The sequence below is a fragment of the Mobula hypostoma genome, chromosome 8, assembly GCF_963921235.1.
Source record: "Mobula hypostoma chromosome 8, sMobHyp1.1, whole genome shotgun sequence".
Lineage (NCBI taxonomy): Eukaryota > Metazoa > Chordata > Chondrichthyes > Myliobatiformes > Myliobatidae > Mobula > Mobula hypostoma.
In genome coordinates this window covers 25,736,023-25,757,991 of record NC_086104.1, presented here as the reverse complement: position 1 = coordinate 25,757,991, position 21,969 = coordinate 25,736,023, and the positions used below count along the sequence as shown (strand labels likewise).

Genomic DNA, 21,969 nt, shown 5'->3' with positions numbered 1-21,969 from the left:
GCTGAAAGCAAGTCAGCAGCGACATCACTTGAGCAGCAACAGTAGACACATACCAGATCACGGCTGTGGAATGCAGAGCTGTGTTAATTAAGGGTTGAGTGCAAGTTACTGGCAGTGTTTTCCTCTTGTTGCTGGAAGTGAACTGTGCATTCCAAACCAGCAGTCATGAAAACATCTGCAGCAGGAGTTCCCCTGTCAAGCAGGGCCATACAAGGGCAATACATATCGTTAAATGGGTTTCAAAAGAACAAAGGTATGTCAAACACCAAACATTCTCTCCACTATAGAATTATCATCAGCAGGCATCTTGCAATGGATTGCAGTTAATGCAGAAAAAGTGGTGGCAAAAAACATCAATTTTTCCACATTGAGCAGAACTCTAACGTAGATCATTCTTGTGCCTTTAAAGTGATCAATACAGATAGCTTACTCAAGTGCAACACACGATACAGTATTGCCATTAACCACTGAAGTTCAGATGTCTTCCTTTTGAAAAGAATGAAGAGAGTGGAAAGTTCATCAGTGTAAGTGATTAAACGTCTGCTTCAGTTTAAAGCAGTTTTCCTAGTATTGGAATGAATGCTTGGCAAAATTTGGATTTTAAGAAAAATTAACCCAAGATTATCAAGTCAAAATCAAATACAAAATAGCTCAGGTCGCATCAAGTTATTTCTTAAGATTTTAAAAAACCTTACTATTATCCAAATTCTATCCACAATCTTCCAGCTACTTACACCACATTGATGACTCTAACGCAGGAGAATTCCATTAAAAATTACAAATCCAGAATTAAATTAGTATTTGACAGAAAAACATGCCACTAAAATGCAAATTCCTCATTCCTGACATTTATTGTCAGTGTCAAACTGCTTTTCCAGGAAGGCCTTCAGGGACGTGTTCCAGAATTCAAAATTGGTTCAAACTGATTAATAGAATCTAATGAGTAACAGGGTTTAAAATCAGCCCCAAATTTGCTGCATTAAATAAATGGAAAAACTACTTGAACATTTACTGTTCCTTCCTACACTAAATCAGATGATTTTAGTTGCATGTCTGCTTCCTGCATCACAATGTCAGTCTCAGTCCATGCTTGCTCCCAAACACATTCATCAGTCCCATGCCTCCAATTATTCCCTTATTTAGCTGTCACTACGTTTTACAAACACCCCTGACACCCACCTAAACAATAAATCATAGCAGTAGACCTATTTAGTCTGCTCTGCCATTCCATCATGACTGAATTATCCCTCTCAGCACCACTCTCCTGCCTTCTCTCTGTAACCTGACTTCCTGAATAAGAATCCATCAATCTCTGCTTTAAATATATATTTTTAAAAAAGGCGAGAGGAGAAGATAGCAGCACGCCGCGCGTGCGCAGCTCTCCAGTGAAAATGATATCGTATCCGTTAAATAGGGGCTGGGGACAATTCTGATTTGGTGGAGACAGATGTGAAAGCACAGAGGAACATCTGGAGAAATTTCTGAAACGCAGGTTCGCTGCTGTTGTTACTGCGTGATCGAAAATCTTCTGAAGGTAAGGCCTCAAAATCCCCGGCTTTGCCTGCTGTTGGTGACCGAGTTTGAGGTCGAATCATTCGGATAGAGATGGTGCTCGGTACTCAGTGTCGGAGAGCTGATCGGAGGCTCTAAGTTTTCTGACGACTCAGAGTCGGACTGTGGTCGGGCATGGCAGGGAGAGTTTTTCTTCCTTCTCCCGTCTGCGTGAGATGTGGGACATTTGAGAGACTTTGAACTTTTTTACTGTGCTCATGGACTGTTCTTCATCAAGTTATGGTATTGTTGCACTGTTGTAACTGTATGTTATAATTATGTGGTTTTGTTAGTTTTTTCAGTATTGGTCTGTCCTGTGTTTTGTGATATCACATCGGAGGAAATATTGTATCATTTCTTAATGCATGCATTACTAAATGACAATAAAAAGGGGATTGCCTGTCTTCATAACCTAAAAAAAAATTCAACAACCGGGGATCCAAGTTCCCCAAAACCTCATCCTTAGTCATTGACTCCAACATCTTCACAACCACTGAAGTCAGGCTAAACGGCCTATCATATCATTTATTCTGCCCACTTCCCTTTTAAAGAGTGAGTGACGTGCAATTTTCCCATCCTCCGGAACCATTCCAGCATCTTGAGATTCATTAAAGATCATTACCAATTGCAGTTCAAGGCACTGATGAAACATAGTGACACCTCACTGGCAGCAAACAGGTCCACTAACTACTCCATTTCTGGACACTTCACCACACTTTTTCTGGATAACGATCACTGCAATCAATAGCCTGCAGCTTCCCATTAAAACTGCCTGTGCAATCGAGCACCTTTTGTGGTGTGAACTAAAGTCTTGAAGATGCAGGACAGTGGCAGCGTGGCACGGCTGGGCTGAACAGAGTTGGAGGGTCCAATGATCAAGAGCGAGAAATAATCCAGTGTTTGGCCATTGCTAGAGTAGGCCTGGAGCCAATTCAAAGTCACAGATCCAAAACAAGGTAAGCCAAGGTATTAGGTAATATTGAAGGGATAAAACCGAAACTTAAATTGAATAAATATCAGAAAGAATTTATAAAAATTGCATTGGCAGTAGCTAAGACTATAGCAGTTACTTGGAAATCTGATTCGTATTTAAGTATGGATCGTTGGAATAATGAAATGGCTAGTTCTATTCCACTTGAAAAAATTACTTATAATTTAAGATAAATATGTAACATTTTTGAATATTTGGCGCCCTTATTTACAAAAGATAGGATGGCATATTTAAGTGCTCCGATAAAGAATTTGGTCACTTGGGGAAAGTAACGAATAAGTATACCAAATTCATTTTGAATCCCATGGAGCATGTGGAAACCTTCCAATAACCAGGCGGTTCTTCTTTTTTCTTCTTTTTCTTCTTTTACTTCTTTTTTAGATAGGACTATATATGGGGGGGGGAGGGTTAAGGGGAGGGGGGAGGGGAGATTCTTTTTTTCATGTATTCTTTTTGAAAATTCAATAAAAATATTTAAAAATAAGGTAAGTCAAGGTATCACGGCCCAGTCCCGAGAGTGAGGCACGTGCTGATGTTTGACCAGTTGAAGTGCTAGACCTGATTAGAAAGGTCAGGTATGGACCCAATTGAGGTGGTGAGACCCAGGGCTGAGAGCAAGGAACATTTTCATGTTTTACAACATTGAACTGCAGTGGATTTAATTTGGCCTTTTTTTTTGACACTGATCAACAGAAAGACTTTCATGTGAAAGTGAAAACAGGTCTCTACAAAGTGAGCTAAATTAATTACAAATATAAAACACAAAATAATTGATTGCACAAGTTTTCACCCCCTTTAATATGAAACACTAAATCACTGGTGCAGCCAATTGGTTTTAAAAGTCACAATTAGTTAAATAGAGATCACCTGTGTGCAGCCGAGGTGTTTGAATTGATTGTAGTAAAAATACACCTGTATCTGGACAGTCCAACTGCTGGTGAGTCAGTATCCTGGGAAAAAACTACACCAGAAGGCAAAAGAACACTTCAAGCAACTCCACGAAAAGGTTATTGAAAAGCGCAAGTCAGGAGATGGATACAAGAAAATTTCCAAGTCACCGAATATCCCTTGGAGTATAGTTAAGTCAATCATCAAGAAATGGAAAGAATATGGCACAACTATAAATCTGCCGAGAGCAGGCTATCCTCAAAAACTGAGTGACTGTGCAAGAAGAGGACTAGTGAGGAAGGCCACCAAGAGATCTACAACAACTCTGGAGGAGCTTCTGTGGCTGAGATGGGAGAGACTGCGCACGTAACAACTGTTGTCCAGATGCTTCACCAGTCGCAGCTTTATGGGAGAGTGGCAAAAGGAAAGCCACTGTTGAGGAAAAACTTACATGAAATCTCAGCTAGGGGTTTGCCTGAAAGAATGTGGGAGACTGAAGTCAGCTGGAATGTTCTATGGTCTGCTGAAACCAAAACTGAGCTTTTGGCAATCAGACTGTATGCTTCGTTTAGTGTAAGCCAAACACTGCACGTCAAAAAAACACACCATCCCCAACTTGAAGCATGGTGCTGGCTGCATCATACTATGTAGAGACTTCACTGCAACAGTATCTGGAAGGCTTGTGAAGGTAGAAGGTAAAATACAGGGAATTCCTAGGGGAAAACCTGATGCAGTCTTCAAGAGAACTGTGACTTGAGAAAAGATTTGTTTTCCAGCAAGACAGTGACCCCAAGCATAAAGCCAAAGCTACACAGGAATGGCTAAAAAACAAAATTATGTCCTGGATTGACCAAGTCAGAACCCAGACCTCAATCCAAATAAGAATGCATAGTAGACTTGAAATGGGCTGTTCACGAGTGATCCCCATGCAATCTGACTGAACTTGAGCAGTTTTATAAAGAATGGGGAAAAATTGCAGTGTCCTGAAAGGAAAAGCTGGTAGAGACCAATCCACACAGACTCAAGGCTATGCTTGCTGCCAAAGGTGCATCTACTAAATACTGGCTTGAAGCGGGTGATCAATCATTTTCTGTTTAATAATTGTAATAAATGTCAACCAATTTGTAGAAATTTGATTTCACTTCAACATGAAGAAGTCTTTTTTTCCTGTTGATCAATGTCTAAAACGTCAAATTAAATCCACTGATTCAATGTTGTAAAACAATACAACTTCCAAAGGGGCATGAACATCAACTTCTCTAACTTCTGCTAATGCCCCACCTCCCCCTCATACCCCATCTGTTATTTATTTTTATACACACATTCTTTCTCTCACTCTCCTTTTGTCCCTCTGACTATACCCCTTGCCCATCCTCTGGGTTCCCCCCCCCCACCTTTTCCTTCTCCCTGGGCCTCCTGTCCCATGATCCTCTCATATCCCTTTCGCCAATCACCTGTCCAGCTCTTGGCTCCATCCCTCCCCCTCCTGTCTTTTCCTATCATTTTGGATCTCCCCCTCCCCCTTTCAAATCTCTTACTAACTCTTCCTTCAGTTAGTCCTGGTGAAGGGTCTCGGCCTGAAACGTCGACTGTACCACTTCCTAGAGATGCTGCCTGGCCTGCTGCGTTCACCAGCAACTTTGATGTGTGTTGCTTAAATTTCCAGCATCTGCAGAATTCCTGTTGTTTGCGTTCCAAAGGGGTGAATACTTTTATAGGCACTGCAAATGCCAGGCCAGATTGAAAAGGTCAGGGTGTCTGGGCCGGAGGCAAGGAATAGGTTAGTGTTCGGCTCACTGCTCAGCGAAGTTTGCTCGTCTTTTGTGTTGAACTGAGGCTGTGGTCTCCAACTAATGGGTTCCTGGACCGGCTGCAGTGAAGACTGGCTTTGTGGTTGTGCACTCACTTTAGTCAGCTTTAATTCTGAATGTTATTTGCTTACTTTTTTATTATTTACACAATTTGTGGTTTTCTTTTGCACTTTGGGTGTTGGATAGTCTTCCTTTCCGATGGGCTGTTGGGTTTGTTTTTATTGTGGCTGCCTGAAAAGGAGACAGATCAGTACTGTACAGAAGTCCTAGGCACATGTATACAGCTAGGAAGCCTGATAGTTTTGTACAGCACTGCAGTAATTTTATGCATTGCACAGTACTGCTGCCACAAAGACGACATTGTAATATTTTGGACTGAGTAGGAAAGAGGCAGGACGAGGGGAATCACGTTTTGAAAAGTCAGCATATACAAACTCTGAATACACAGCATCAGAGCTCAGTATTAAACTGGAGTAGATGGAGTTGAGAGAGAACACAAACAATTGTCACACCTTGGATTAAGGAGGCCACTGATAAGTTTCCTCTTTGCTTTGTTACTACTCCTTTTTACATGCAGAAAGAGCTTCACCCAGCAGCCGATTCAGATGTCGGAAGCTTTGAGGACAGGATATCAATCAAGGCCATTGCCCAAATACAGAAGGCAACAGCGAGAAACAGCATTGAGCAATGACCAATTGGAGTTTGGGATTGATTAGCAAGAGCAAATTAAGGGCAGACAGGGGCAAGTGCAGTGGTCATGGTTGGCGCAGACAAAGTTAAAGTGGTCATCTTGAGGCTTTAACTCTGTTTCCACAACGAGGTTTCAGTCAAAGGCAGCAAAGGAAAGAAAAGCCCTGGGTCAAGTTGTTTTTCCTTCTCTTCTATATATCAGCTCAGTCAGGACCACAAAGATGCCAGACAGGAGTGCTGAATGTTCCTCTTGTAGGATGTGGGAAGGGAGGGAGACCTCCACTATCTCTGACCACAACTGCTAGAAGTGCATCCAGCTGCAGCTTCTAACAAACAACATTCAGGAGTTGGAACTGGATGAACTCAGGATCATTCAGGAGGCAGAGGGTGTCATTGATAGGTCATATACAGTTAGTTACACAAAACACAAAGGACACAGGAAACTGGGTGACAGTCAGGAAGGGGAAGGAGGTTAAGGAGCTAGTTCAGAATAGCCCTGTGGCCATCCCATTCAACAATAGGTATATGACTGCTTGGGAATAATCTAACAGAGGAAAGTCAGTGGTCAGGTCTCTGGGTCTTAAGTGGGAAGTCATGGTCCCTGTAGGTACCAATGACATGGGTAGGACAAGTGATGAGGTTCTGCATATAGAGTTCAGGGAGATAGGTGCTAAGTTAAAGGGCAGGACCTCCAGGGTTGTGATCACAGGATCGCTACCCGTGCCACGAACTAGTGAGGTAAGATTACAGTTCAATATGTGGCTAAGTAGTTGGTGTAGGAGGGAGGACAAGATTTTTGGATCATTGGGCTCTCTTCCAGCGATGATGAGACCTGTACAGAAGGGACGGTTTGCACCTGAATTGGAGGGGGACTGATATCCTTGCGGGAAGGTTTGTTAATGGTGCACGGTGGGGTTTAAACTAGTCATAGTCATACTTTATTGACCCTGGGGGAAATTGGTTTTCGTTACAGTTGCACCATAAATAATTAAATGGTAGTAAAACCATAAATAGTTAAATAGTAATATGTAAATTATACCAGGAAATAAGTCCAGGACCAGCCTATTGACTCAGGGTGTCTGACCCTCCACGGGAGGAGTTGTAAAGTTTGATGGCCACAGGCAGGAATGACTTCCTATGACGCTCTGTGCTGCATCTCAGTGGAATGAGTCTCTGGCTGAATGTACTCCTGTGCCCAACCAGTACCTTGGACAGCATCCTCTTTTCAGACACCACCGTCAGAGAGTCCAGTTCCATCCCCACATGACTGGCCTTACGAATGAGTTTGTTGATTCTGTTGGTGTCCGCTACCCTCAGCCTGCTGCCCCAGCACACAACAGCAAACATGATAGCACTGGTCACCACAGACTCGTAGAACTAGAGTTGCAGAGGGATGGAAATCAGAGTGCTAGAACAGTTAGTGGAGACAGATGCTGGCAAGATCTCGCAGTTAGGAGTCAATAGATTGAGCATGCTGTGACGAGTGTCCTAAGCAGCGTACATTTCAATGCAAGAAGATTTGTAGGAAAGGCTGATAATTGTGCTGAAGATGAAATGACAGGTTTACAAACAGGGGCAATGTGTAATGAGGAGAGGCCGTTGATAGGGCAAAATTGCAGTCAACAGGATGAGATACAACGTAAAAAGCAGACAATCAAAACGGATGAATATCGGACTAAAGGTGTTGTATCCAAATGTGCACCACATACAGAATAAAGTAGATGGACCTGCAACAGTTATACATCAGCAGGTATGATGATGTAGGCATCACTGAATCATGGCTGAAAGACTATAGCGAGGTGCTGAATGTGCATCAGAAGTACATGCAGGAAGGGAGAGGGGGCGGCATTGCTCTGTTGGTTAAAGAAATGAAATCAAGTCATTAGAAAGTAGTGATATAGGGCTGGAAAATGTTGAATCATTGTGGACAGAGCCAAGGAACTGCAAGGGTGAAAGACCCTGATGGGAGTTGTATAGAGACCATCCCCCCACCCAAAACAGTAGCAAGGATGGGGCCTACAAATTACAATGGGAGATAGAAAATGCATACCAAAAGAGCAATGTTACAATAGTCATGGGAGATTTCAATATGCAGGTAGATGGATTGCAGAAGGGGAAATTTGTAGAGTGCCTACAAGATGTTTTTAAGAGTAGCACGTGATTGAACCCATTACAGGATCAGCTACTCTGGATTTGGTGTTGTGCAATGATCCAGAATTGATTAGTGTTTTGGGTAAAAGAACCCTTAGGCAAAGTGATCATATGATTAAATTCACATTAAAATTTGAAGAGAAGCAAGGGTTAGATGTATTAGTATTAGAATGGAGTAAAGGGAATTAGAGGCACGAGAAAGGAGTTGGTCAGAATTGACCAGAAAAGAACACTGGCAGGGATGACGGCAGAGCCACAAAGGCTGGAATTTCTGGAAGCAAAGCAGTACAGGATATATACATCCCGAAGCATTATTCATAGGAAAGATGACAACTGTAGCTAACAAAAGTCAAGACCAACATGAAAGCCAAAGAGGGCATTTAAAAGAGCAAAAATTAGTGGGAAATTTGGGAAACTTAAAACCAACAGGAGGTAACCAAAGTAATTAAAAAGGTAAAGAAGGAATACAAAAGTCAGCTAGCCAATAATATTGAAGAGGATACCACATGTTTCTTCAGATACAAAATGCAAAATAGAGGCAAGAGTGGATATCAGACCATTGGAAAGCGATGCAGGAGAGGTAGTAATGGGGACAAGGAAATGGCAGACAAACTGTATAAGAATTGTGCTTCAGTCTTCACTGGAAGACCCTAGTAGTATGGTGGAAATTCCAGGTGTCAAGGGACCTGAAGTGTGTGAAGTTACCATTACTGGAGAGAAGGTTCTTGGGAAACAAAGATCGAAAGTTAGATACTGCAAGTCACCTGGACCAGATGGTGTACACCCCAGTGCTTTGAAAGAGGTGGCTGAAGAGAGTGGAGGCGTTAGTAATGATCTTTCAGGAATCAATAGACTTTTTTAGTGGCTCTGGGAGACTGGAAATTTGTAAATGTCACCCCACTATTCAAGAAGAGAGACAGGCAGAACTATAGGCCAGTTAGTTTAACCTCAGTGGTTGGGAAGATGTTGGAATCGATTATCAAGGAGGAGGTCTCTGAGTACTTGGAGGCACATGATAAAATAGGCTGTCGTCAGCATGGTTTCAAGGGAAAATCTTGCCCGACAAATCTGTTGGAATTCTTTGAAGAAATAATAAACAGGACAGATGAAGGTTGATGTTGCATTCTTGGATTTTCAGAAGGCCTTTGACAAGGTCACACGAGGCTGTATAATAAGCTACGAGCCCATGCTACTACAGGAAAGATCCAAGCATGGATGAAACAATGGCTGATTAGCAGGAGGCAAAGTGGAAATAAAGGGAGCCTTTTCTGGTTGGCTGCCGGTGAATAGTGGTATTCCACAGAGGTCTGTATTGGGACAAGTTCTTTTTACGATACATGTCAATGATTTGTATGATGGAATTGATGACTTTGTTGCAAAGTTTGCATGTGTTACGAAGATAGGTGGAGGAACAGACAGCTGAGAGTGTAGAGAGGCTGCAGAAGGACTTGGAAGAATGGGCAAAGAAATGATAGATGGAATACAGTGTCATTAAGTGTATAGTCATGCATTTTGGTAGAAGAAATGAAAGGGTTGAGCATTTTCTAAATGGAAAGAAAATATAAAAAACGATGCAAAGGGACTTGGGAGTCCTTGTGCAGGGTTCCCTAAGTTAATTTGTATGTTATACCTGTGGAGATGAAGGCAAATGTGATGTTCGCATTCGTTTCAAGAGTTCTAGAATAGAAAAGCAAGGATGTGACATCAAGACTGTATAAAGCCCCGTTGAGGCCTCACTTGGCATATTGGGAGCAGTTTCAGGCCCATTATCTTAGAAAGGATGTGTTGAAACTGGAAAGGGTTCGAAGGTGGCTCACGAAAATGATTCCAGGATTGAATGGTTTGTCATATGAAAAGCACTTGATGGTCCTGGGCCTGTACTCTCAAAAAAAAATTCAGAAGAATGAAGAGTGACCTTATTGAAAACTATTGTATGTTGAAAAGCCTTGATAGAGTGGATGTAGAGAGGATGTTTCCTATGGTGGGAGAGTCTCAGTCCAGAGAACACAGGCTCAGAATACAGGGGTGTCCTTTTAGAATAGAGATGAGGAAGATTTTCTTTAGCCAGAGAGTGGTGAATTTGTGGAATTCTTTGCCACAGGCAGCTGTGGAGGCCATGTATTTGTATACATTTAAGGCAGAGGTTAATAGATTCATGGTTGGTCAGATCATGAAGGGATACAGGGATTGGAGCTGAGAGGAAACTTGGTTAAGCCATGATGAAATGCCGAGCAGACTCGATGGGCTAATTGTCCTGATTTTGCTCCTATATCTTATGGTCTAATTAGATCAGCATTCTGCTTCAAATCAACTAATGCACATAGTCTAACATAAATTTCCAAAACTAACTTTGCTTTGTGTCTTGATGAATTTGAGGATGCATTTCTGCAATGCAACTACAAACATCTGATTTTAACATTAAGCAGAGCCCTCAATTCTGGATGTTCAATGAGAGGTAAAAATAAACAATGGTATGAGGTAATCTGCATGCATCACAGCATACCTTATTCTTTTCCCTACTGTCTTATTTAAATTAACACAATCTGAATATACAAGTGTGATTTAGCCAAGCTCAACTTCAAGTTTCTTAAAAGCTTTGGTTTTTATTTTGATATTGAGGACATATTAGTTTAACAATTCTTTAAATTCAGCTGAATTTGTTACCTCCCATTGCAAGTTCACAGCATTTCAAATTTTCTCAGGATCAACATGGTTAGCTGTTTTCCTGTAACTATTTTGAGTGATATTTAAGTGGATTCAAATCTTAAAGGACGAGAACCCACAAATACAGTATTCCTTTTACTTAAGCTACAGTTCTCTTTCCAAGTTCTGACAAGGGTCTGCAACCTGAACAACTGTCTCTCTCCAGGTGCTGCCAAACTTGCTGAGTCTTACCTTCATATGATTCTATTTCACACTGCCAGCTTTAAATTTTTATCTTTTAATTTCTTACCATGTAAAAATGTTGAATGCATTGATTACAATAGAAGCTGAAGTTATTTTATATCTTTGAAGGTTCAATCAACCCCACACTGATTATCTGCTCTGTGGAAATTGGTCCACCAACAGGGTTAACAAAGTTGCTGGTCTGTTATCCCTCAAACAATAATCCTTTAGACCAGCTTTCCCTCTTTCGGCACTTCAGCCACACAAACAGGGCACTGAAACGGTCTTTCTCTACGTGGTACACAAAGTTTTCTCTAAAGGTATGCGCACGCACACACCTTTTGCTAATAGTGCACAAAGGAATTCAAACTGCACACAAGGATGGCACCCTCTACCTCTGGCATGTTAAGTACATTTCACAACTGTACACAACCACATTTCCTTTTCCGGTTTCTGCTGCAGATGGTGTTGCCAACATGGAGTTAGCAATAACTTGTCTGCAGATTTTAGAACTGGCTTGTTTATACTGTTTTTAATTGAAGAAATTCAGTGCACACGTTGTAGTCACTAGGGAAAAAAATGCCCAGCACAAGATTTTTGCACACACTGGTCATTACAAATTAGAGAAAACATTGCTGGTAGACTTGTGTCTTTTAACCAAAAGTGCACTGGTCAAATTAAAGTCATAGAGCTACATACTGCGTCAAAAATAGGCCCTTCATCCCAACTTGTTCGTGCCAATTATGCTTACCTACATTTGGCTTATACCTGTCTCAACCCATTTGTCAAATGTCTTTTAAATGTCATAATTATATCCAGCTCTACGGCTTTCTCTGGCAGCTTGTTTCAAATACTCACTACCAAATGCAGGAAAACTGTGCCTCAAATCCTTTTCCACCTTTACCCTCCCAATTTAAACACAAGCCCTCCAATTTTGGATCTTCCTACCCTGGGAAAAAACCTGAACAACCACTTTACCTACACCCCACATCCTTTCCTAAATCTGTAAGGTCACACCTCAGCCTCCTTCACCCCAGGGAAGAGGGCACCAGCATATCCAGTCTCTCAAACTCAAATCCTTTAGTCCAGGCTAAATCCTTATGCATCTTTTTTCACTTTTCCCATTTAACATGTTTCCAGAAACAGGAAGACCAGAACTGTACACAATACTCCATTTCAAAGTTCGAAAGTTCAAAGTAAAGTTTACTATCAAAGTACATATCTCACTATATACAATCCCCAGATTTTTTTTTGTGGGCATACTCAGCAAATCTACAGAATAGTAGCTAAAGCAGGATCAATGAAATATCAACCAGAGTGCAGAAGTTAACAAACTGTGCAAATGCATGTATAAATAGCAATAATGAATACACAAGAATTAGAGTCCTTGAAAGTGTGAAGTTGAGTTCTGGAGCTGGTAACAAATAAGCACTGAAATACACACTTAATGCAAGAAAATGCAGCTGGCCTGTCCGTCTGAAAGATGGATTGACATTTTGGTGATAAACAATCAGAACCTGCTGCTAAAAACATTTAGCATACACAATTTTAAGCAATTGCAGGTTGATTGTGGTTAAGGCATACGGTGCATTGGCCTTCATCAACCGTGGGATTGAGTTCAAGAGCCAAGAGGTAATATTACAGCTATATAGGACACTGGTCAGGCCCCACTTGGAGTACTGTGCTCAGTTCTGGTCACCTCACTACAGGAAGGATGTGGAAGCTATAGAAAGGATGCAGAGGAGATTTACAAGGATGTTGCCTGGTTTGGGGAGCATGCCTTGTAAGAATAGGTTGAGTGAACTCGGCCTTTTCTCTTTGGAGCGACAGTCGATGAAAGGTGACCCGATAGAGGTGTACAGGATGATGAGGGGCATTGATCGTGTGGATAGTCAGAGGCTTTTTCCCAGGGCTGAAATGGTTAACATGAGAGGGCACAGTTTTAAGGTGTTTGGAAGTACGTACAGAGGAGATGTCAGGGGTAAGTTTTTTTTTGTATTAACGCAGAGAGCGGTGAGTGCGTGGAATGGGTTGCCGGCGACGGTGAAGGAGGTGGATACGATAGGGTCTTTTCAGAGACTCCTGGATAGGTACATGGAGCTTAGAAAAATAGAGTGTTATGGGTAAACTTAGGTAATTTCTAAGTACATGTTCGGCACAGTATTGTGGGCCAAAGGGCCAGTATTGTGCTGTAGGTTTTCGATGCTTCTATTTGAGAATATATTTTAGATCATATGAGATTCCATCAGATTTCTTTGTAACTGAAGACAATTTACCTGTCTGGCTTTTGTTTTGCTGTATGTATCCAAAATTGGCTTTTTCCTCTCCTTGACAGCCGATTTGGAGAAGTAGTTTTCCAGTTCTTGAGCATTAATTGTCGGTTCTTCCAGTGCTGCCCAAATGGGTAGTGTTGTTTCTCTGCAAAGAAGAAATGCACTTAATTTAAAACCTACTCAAAATGACAACTAATTTTTCTGACACTAATCGGTACAACGATGTGGTGATTAAGTTACTGCACTTGAATTCAAATCCTATTATGAAAGCTGAGAAATTTTAAACTTGAGTAGTTAAGCAAAAATTCTCATCATAATGGTGACAATAACTCCTCCAGTTTACTATTAAAGGCCATTTGGTTTACTTGTATATTTCAAGACAAAGATTTGCCTATTTGGACAGGCCTAGCTAATGAGACACTCCAGAGCACAGCATGATTCTAATTTTAAACTGTCCTCAACACTGGGCAATCAGGGAGGGGCATGATACACAGGCCTACCCTGTTGCAGCTATATTTTGAGAATGAATAAGGTGGAAGAACAATTTATAGGAAAAGGTAAAAAAAATTTGGCCATGTATGAACAGATGTAATCGAGATTTTCAGTATCTCAGACACAACCCCTAGAAATGGACCTTTTGCATATAAACGATTTCAATAATTGAGTAAAAAGCTCAAGTTGAATGGGAAGTGGTGGTTGGGGTGGGGGTCGGGAGTGGGTTTGGAGAGATGGAAAAGGTGGCTTCCAGCCACTGTCTACAGCTTAAGCTCCGGTAATCTTGCAGTCACATTATATAAGACCTCAACCAAATAGATCACAGATGTTGAACACAATATCCGTCACCAAAACAAAACGCCTTCCAAAACAGCAGCAGTTAGGACTTACTTTCAGCCACAACAAAATTAAGTATTTTTCTTTTCTCTTTATAGCAACGATGTCCAGAATTAAACACGGCACCAACTTAAAAGCTTTAGACAGCAAAGCTTTTGACTTTTAAATCATCGACCAAATACTCACCCTGCAAGCGCTGCCACAAATATTTCTCAAATGTTATACATCCCATTATCCACACTTGATTATTTACATTCAAGGCTGTACCACTGCATCTTCACTAAATGAAAAGGACTGTACATTAAAATTAAGAATGCATGCAAACCAAAGAATGAATTAACTGCAGAGACTTGCTAAGTTTGAACTGGTTGCCAACTCTGCAGGAAATCTTGATATAGTATGAACACATCAGTGCTTCCTTTGGGAGCTTTGAGTACTTTTACAACAATCCAGAATAAAAATAAAAGATTGACCTTTAATGGGATTTTGGAATAATGTAGCATAGGAGATGACCATTTATCCTAAATAAGCAGACTGGGCAAAAAAGACTAATGATTGAGCAGTCTGGATCCCAGTTGGAAAGGAGTAGACAGCTGACGTTTAGGCCGAGACTTGAACTGTTTACTCCTTTCCATAGATGCTGCCTGACCTGCCGAGTTCCTCCAGCAACTTGTATATGTTCCTTGGGATTTCTAGCATCTGCAGAATCTCTTGTGTAGACCCAAGATGTCTACCTTTGAGTTTGGAAAATGAAATATGATTACATTGGGAAAAAAATTCCAAGAGTGCTCGACAAGGTAGGCGTTTCTCCACCTGGAGGACATCTGGTATTAGGGGCCAGTTTCAGACTAAAGGAACGCATCTTCTAGGAGAGGAAGGGAGAAATTTATTTCCTTAGAACCCCAGACCATTGGAATGCCCCAGCACAGAGTACTGTTGAAACAGCTTGCGTTGGTACAAGGCCAGGACTGACACCCATATATAGCAGAAATATCCAAAATCATTGACAAAAAAAAATGAAGCCAAGGCAATGACAGAGCAGACTGTACTTCAACTCATACAATCTGTGCTCTGGTAGTAAGATAGTGGTAGATTCAGATATAGCAGTCACTCCAAGTCCAACCAATGGTGTACTTGTTCATCCCTCATGTTTTTTTCTACAATTACAAGACACTGCTGTAGATTAAGAATATCGAGTACTGCAAATCTACCCCAGCGAGTTGCTTGACAGCAGAGGAGCCGGAGTTGGTGCAGACCACGTTGCCACCCACTACAGGAAGACATCGGAATTGGTGTATGAAGTTGTGGCGCAGTCTAACAGCGAGTGATTGGCTTGGACATTTTCCTTGTGACTGCAAATCTCAGTTAGACATTGATAATACAGAGTACTGCAAGTCCACTTCACTAGCTCATTGGCGAGACTGACAGCAGGGGAAATGGGTGGACTCAGTTGCACGACTAGACCCTTGTGCCATGGGTTGGGGGTGTCACCTGTTGCAGCCACCCAAGGGAGGTAACGCCAGAGGTGTGGCGCAGCATCCATGCTGGGTTGGGCACTGGCCCCAGCCATCAGTGCTTCCCTCAGGTGTTTGGTTGGCAAAAGACGAGCCAGATTGCATTCATCTACGGCTGCACTGGAGCATGATGATTGGACTGCTGTGGGCTTGTTCTTGCCAATGACATGCTGATTGCCATCAATCTATTGAATATGGCACTAAGGGATTTGGGCTTTTTTGTGTGACTATGTTTACTACTAAACTATAATTACAGTACACGTGCTGTATGATTGTACTATGCATGGCTGTCAGCACTGTGTTTTGCATCCTAGCCCTGGAGGAAGGCCGTTTTGTTTGGCTGTACTCCATATAACCATATAACAATTACAGTACGAAAACAGGCCATTTCGGTCCTTCTAGTCCGTGCTGATCGCTTACTCTCACCTAGTCCCACCGACCTGCACTCAGCCCATAACCCTCCATTCCTTTCCTATCCATATAGCTATCCAATTTTACTTTAAATGACAATATCGAACCTGCCTCAACCACTTCTGCTGGAAGTTCATTCCACACAGCTACCACTCTTTGAGTACCCCCTCATGTTACCCCTAAACTTTTGCCCCATAACTCTCAACTCGTCCTCTTGTTTGAATCTCCCCTACTCTCAATGGAAAAAGCCTATCCATGTCAACTCTATCTATCCCCCTCAATTTTAAACACCTCTATCAAGTCCCCCCCCCCCTCCACCTTCTACACTGGAAAGAATAAAGACCCAACTTGTTCAATCTTTCTCTGTAAATTAGGTGCTGAAATCCAGGAAACATTTTAGTAAATCTTCTCTGCTCTCTCTCTATCTTGTTGACATCTTTCCTATAATTCAGTGACCAGAACTGTACAGAATACTTCAAATTTGGCCTTACCAATGCCTTATACAATTTCAACATTACATCCCAACTCCTATACTCAATGCTCTGATTTATAAAGGCCAGAATACCAAAAGCTTTCTTCACCACCCTATCCACATGAGATTCCACCTTCAGGGAACCATGCACCATTATTCCCAGATCCCTCTGTTCTACTGCATTCTTCAATGCCCTACCATTTACCATGCATGTCCTATTTTGATTAGTTCTACCAAAATGTAGCACCTCACATTTATCAGCATTAACCTCCATCTGCCATCTTTCAGCCCAATCTTCTAACTGGCCTAAATCTCTCTGCAAGCTTTGAAAACCTACTTCATTATCCACAACTCCACCTATCTTACGTTTGTAGTATCATCTGCATACTTACTCATCCAATTTACCACCCCATCATCCAGATAATTAATGTATATGACAAACAACATTGGATCCAGTACAGATCCCTGAGGCACACCACTAGTCACCGGCTGCCAATCTGACAAACAGTTATCCACCACTGCTCTCTGGCATCTCCCATCCAGCCACTGCTGAATTCATTTTACTACTTCAATATTAATACCTAATGATTGAACCTTCCTAACTAACCTTCCATGTTGAACCTTGTCAAAGGCTTTACTGAAGTCCATATAGACAACATCCACCACTTTACCCTCGTCAACTTTCCTAGCAACCTCTTCAAAAAAATACAATAAGATTTGTCAAACATGACCTTCCACGCACAAATCCATGTTGACTGTTCCTAATCAGACCCTGTCTATCCAGATAATTATATATACCATCTCTACGAATACTTCCTCCATCAATTTACCCACCACTGACGTCAAACTCACAGGCCGATAATTGCTAGGTTTACTCTTAGAACCATTTTTAAACAATGGAACAACATGAGCAATATGCCAATCCTCCAGCACCATCCCTGTTTCTAATGATATTTGAAATATTTCTGTTAGAGCCCCTGCTATTTCTACACTAACTTCCCTCAAGGTCCTCGGGAATATCCTGGCAGGACCCGGACACTTATCCACTTCTATATTCCTTAAAAGCACCAGTACTTCCACTTCTTTAATCATCATAGTTTCCATAACTTCCCTACCCGTTTCACTTACCTTACACAATTCAATATCCTTCTCCTTAGTGAATACCGAAGAAAAGAAATTGTTCAAAATCTCCATCTTTTGGTTCCACACATAGCTGTCCACTCTGATTCTCTAAGGGACCAATTTTATCCCTCACTATCCTTTTACTATTAATATAACTGTAGAAACCCTTTGGATTTATTTTCACCCTACTTGCCAAAACAACCTCGTGTCTTCTTTTAGCTTTTCTAATTTAAGATTCTTTTTACATTCTTTATATTTCTCAAGCACCTCATTTCCTCCATGTTGCCTATATTTATTATAGATATCTCTTTTTCCGAACCAAGTTTCCAATATCCCTTGAAAGCCATGGCTCTCTCAAACTTTTAACCTTTCCTTTCAACCTAACAGGAACATAAAGATTCTGTACCCTCAAAATTTCATCTTTAAATGACCTCTATTTCTCTATTACATCCTTCCCATAAAACAATTTGTCCCAACCAATTCCTCCTAAGTCCCTTCGCATCTCCTCAAAGTTAGCCTTTCTCCAATTAAAAATCTCAACCCTGGGTCCAGACCTATCCTTCTCCATAATTATATTGAAACTAATAGCATTGTGATCACTGGACCCAAAATGCTCCCCAACACATACCTCCATCACCTAATCTATCTCATTCCCTAACAGGAGATCCAACACTGCCTCTTCTCTAGTTGGTACCTCTATGTATTGCTGCACAAAACTATCCTGCACACATTTTACCAACTCCAAACCATCCAGCCCTTTTAAAGTATGGACTTCCCAGTCTATGTGTGGAAAATTAAAATCTCCCACAATCACAACCTTGTGCTTACTACAAATATCTGCTATCTCCTTACAAATTTGCTCCTCCAGTTCTCGCCCCCCATTAGGTGGTCTATAATACACCCCAATAAGTTTCACTACACCTTTCCCATTCCTCAATTCCACCCAAATAGCCTCCCTAGACGAGCCCTTTAATCTACCCTGCCAGGGCACCACTGTAATATTTTCCTCTGACAAGCAATGCAACACCTCCCCCTCTTATCCCTCCGATTCTATCACACCTGCAGCAACAAAATCCAGGAATATTTAGTTGCCAATCACACCCCTTCTGCAACTATGTTTCACTAATAGCTACAACATCATACTTCCAGGTATCAATCCATGCCGTGAGCTCATCCACCTTTCTTATAATGCTCCTAGCATTAAAATAAATGCATTTAAGAAATTTTCCACCTTACTCTGTTTATCACTAACAGTGCAAACAACTTTACCATTTTCTTCCTTCTCCCCTACATCTGTTCCTACACTCTGGTTCTCCTCCCCCTTGTATCTAGTTTAAATCCAGAGAATTTAAACTAGATTTAAATACTAGGTTTAAATAAGGGATTTAAATACTCATGGGTATTCATTCATAGTTGATCGACAATTAAATTTAAAATTGTTCATCCACATGTCCCAATGCATCGATGAAGCTATTGTGTTTATTGAATTCTTCAGGCATCTTCCCTGCACACCCCCCACCCCAAACAAACACACACTGGCCCCTTATATGGTACATTTGTGTTCAGCTCTGGTTTCCTCATAGAAATGTGGAAGCATTAGAGAAGTTACAGGAGGGATTTACCAGGATGCTACCTGAATTAGAGAACATTCTACAAGGAAAGGGTGAGTGAGCTCAGGCTTTCTTCTTTGGAACTGAAGAGAGCAAGAGGAGACTTGGCAAAGTTGCACAGGATAAGGGGCAAAGATAGAATGAATAGCCAGTGCTTTTCTCCAGGGGCAGGAAATGGTTAATACTAAATGATTCCTTTCATGAGTGGAGGCAGGTTTAGGGAAGATGTCGATTGTAGCTTATTTAAAAAAGGCAGTGTGACAAGTGTCTGGAATGTTCTGTTCGGGTGGTGGTTGAGGCTGATACATTAGGAGTATTTAAGGGACTCTTAGATAGGTACACAGATGAAAGTGAAATGTAGAATTCTGGGAAGGGTTAGCTTAATCATGGAGTAGGTTAAAAGCTCAGCAAAACGTTGTGAGCCAAAGAGCCTGTACTGTGCTGTACTGTTCTAATGTCCTATTATTTCCCCCTTTCAAACATTTATCTACTTTTACAGAATACTTTTCAAAATGCTTCTATGACAGTATGACTTTTGAGGCTGTGCTTACCTATCACTTCAACTCGGTTGTTAGAAAGAGGTTTCCTGGTACAGACTATTCTGGCTATTTCCATCTCCGGCTCTTCATTAAAGACACTTTATAAATCTTTTAAATCAAACCTGCTTTAATATATTCAAACAAAATAATTTGGGCAGCCTATCGGAAGTTTTAGTGGATGTAATTTTTTCTATCGAGTTAACAGGTCATCTTCTCAGCGCTCTGTATCCTGTATATAGACTAATGGATAGGCAAGGCAATGAACCATTTTTACAGATGCACCCTTCCACAAAGTACATTTCCAATGCACCAGGGCTTCCTTCTGGAATGAGTTTTCTGCAAATCTTGCATATCCCAACCTGCAAAGAAATCACATCCTCTTTTACCTCACATTAAATGACTTCAGCTCTTAAAAGTGAAGATCTCCTCTGCAAAAATCTGATCCACTAATGCTTTTCCATGGAAACGTGTTGTATACATAACTGTGGTATATCAAATGTAACATCCAAGACTAGAATTAAAGGAGAATTTGAAGAAATTAAACAATTCAATTTTTAGGCTGAACTTCCATTATAACAGTTGCCACTTCTCTACCTCACATCTTAGAGTTTACAAGTTCCAGCAGCAAATGATTACATGGGTTCTTTTAGTGTAGTACAATGTTTCAAGGCACATTAAAAGCTTTATTAAACAGCCCATTCTTACATAAAATAGTGGGGTAAATGACCAAAGATGTCTACTTTAAAGTGAATGAGACTTTTTAAAATGGGGGAAGAGGTGTGAATGGAGCAATAAGACTTGGACTTCCCAAGTTTAAGGATTGAAGACAATCTGGAACAATTATCAGGGACAGACTAGAGCACAATTGAGAGTGCAGGTATTCAAGAACTGTGAAATTGGAGAAAATGGGATTTACAAGTGGATTTGGAAATTAAAACAACTTTAAAATTGAAACCATTAGAGCACAGATTAGTAAATAGAGGGGCAATAAATGGAAGGCATGGTGAGATTTAGGGATTTCAGTAGAATTTTGGAGACAGACATTAGAACATAGGAAGCTAGCAAAAATATCGGAGCAATCAAAATCACAGAAATCATCCAAATGAGTGTTACCACTGAGGAATATGTTCCATGTTCTGCCTGCTTTACCACTGGGATAATGTGACATGGCATCAAGTACTCAAGTGATTTGTGGAGATTACTATTCTAACGATTCACTAACAGCAAGCTAAGCAATTTTCATCAGTTTTTTTTTTGCACAGATGTAGAGTGATGGGATGCTAGTTGAGGCTGACACGTTAGCAACACCAAGAGTCTCTTAAGATAGGCACATGGATGCAAGAAAAATGGAGAGTAAGGGGCTACATGCTAATGTAAGAGGGAGGGGATGATTGATACATGTACTTTGACTGTGAAGTTAAATAGTCAACACAATAGTGTGAGCCAAATGGTCTGGACTATGTTCTTGATGATTTGTATGCACTTTAGAACAGTAGTTACACAAGGTCAATAAATCATTTGGTGGCTCTATTCAATTCTCGTGCAGATAAACAGTGAAGGATTAATCTGAGATAAACATTTCAAAAATGATTAAGATAAACTTGTTTTCCCAAAATCTTCCTCAGTCAATTTCAGACTGTTGATTGGTGCAGGTGACATTACAGTCATCAGGACTTAAGATATGATTTCATTAAGTTCAGATAACCACTGAGCAGTTCTGATGTAAAAGGTCATTAACTAAAATATTAGTCATTTCTCTTTCCACAACTTCTGACCTAATTATTTCCAGCCCTTTTTTAAAAAAAACTTCAGATTTCTGGTGTGCATCGTGTTCATTCTTCATGTCTTTCTCAGTTGTGGTATGCTTATTTAACACCTCACTCCTCCCGGTTTCCATTTTTTCCCCACCAGGAAAATTGACTGATTAAGTCACTTCCTTTCTCTTTAAAAGAATCATCACTTACATCAGTCACTCTTGATCACCCTCCATTAATTGCCAATGCTCCCCTTTCTACAGAAAGATAATTTTCCCAATTAAGGCCATAACTCTGAAATACTCACTGTTTCTCTCCTTTTAGTGTGACCCAAGACTTCTCAACCTTCTCCAATATGCTCCCTTCTCACTACCACTGCCAGGAAGTACACAAACCTAGAGACCGAAACTCAACATTTCAGAAATAGCTTCTGCCCCTCTGCTGTCTGACTCCTGAATGGTCCATGAAGACCATT

The 21,969-nt window shown here is 41.0% G+C and overlaps 1 protein-coding gene across 1 annotated transcript in view; it reads right to left on the bottom strand.

Moving 5' to 3' along the window:
- Positions 1–21,969, bottom strand: part of LOC134350419 (formin-2-like) — a 475,718-nt gene that overhangs the window by 341,307 nt on the left and 112,442 nt on the right. The window contains exon 7 of the mRNA XM_063055594.1: positions 13,245–13,386. Coding sequence (XP_062911664.1) covers positions 13,245–13,386 — 142 coding nt within the window. The remainder of the gene's footprint in view (positions 1–13,244; positions 13,387–21,969) is intronic.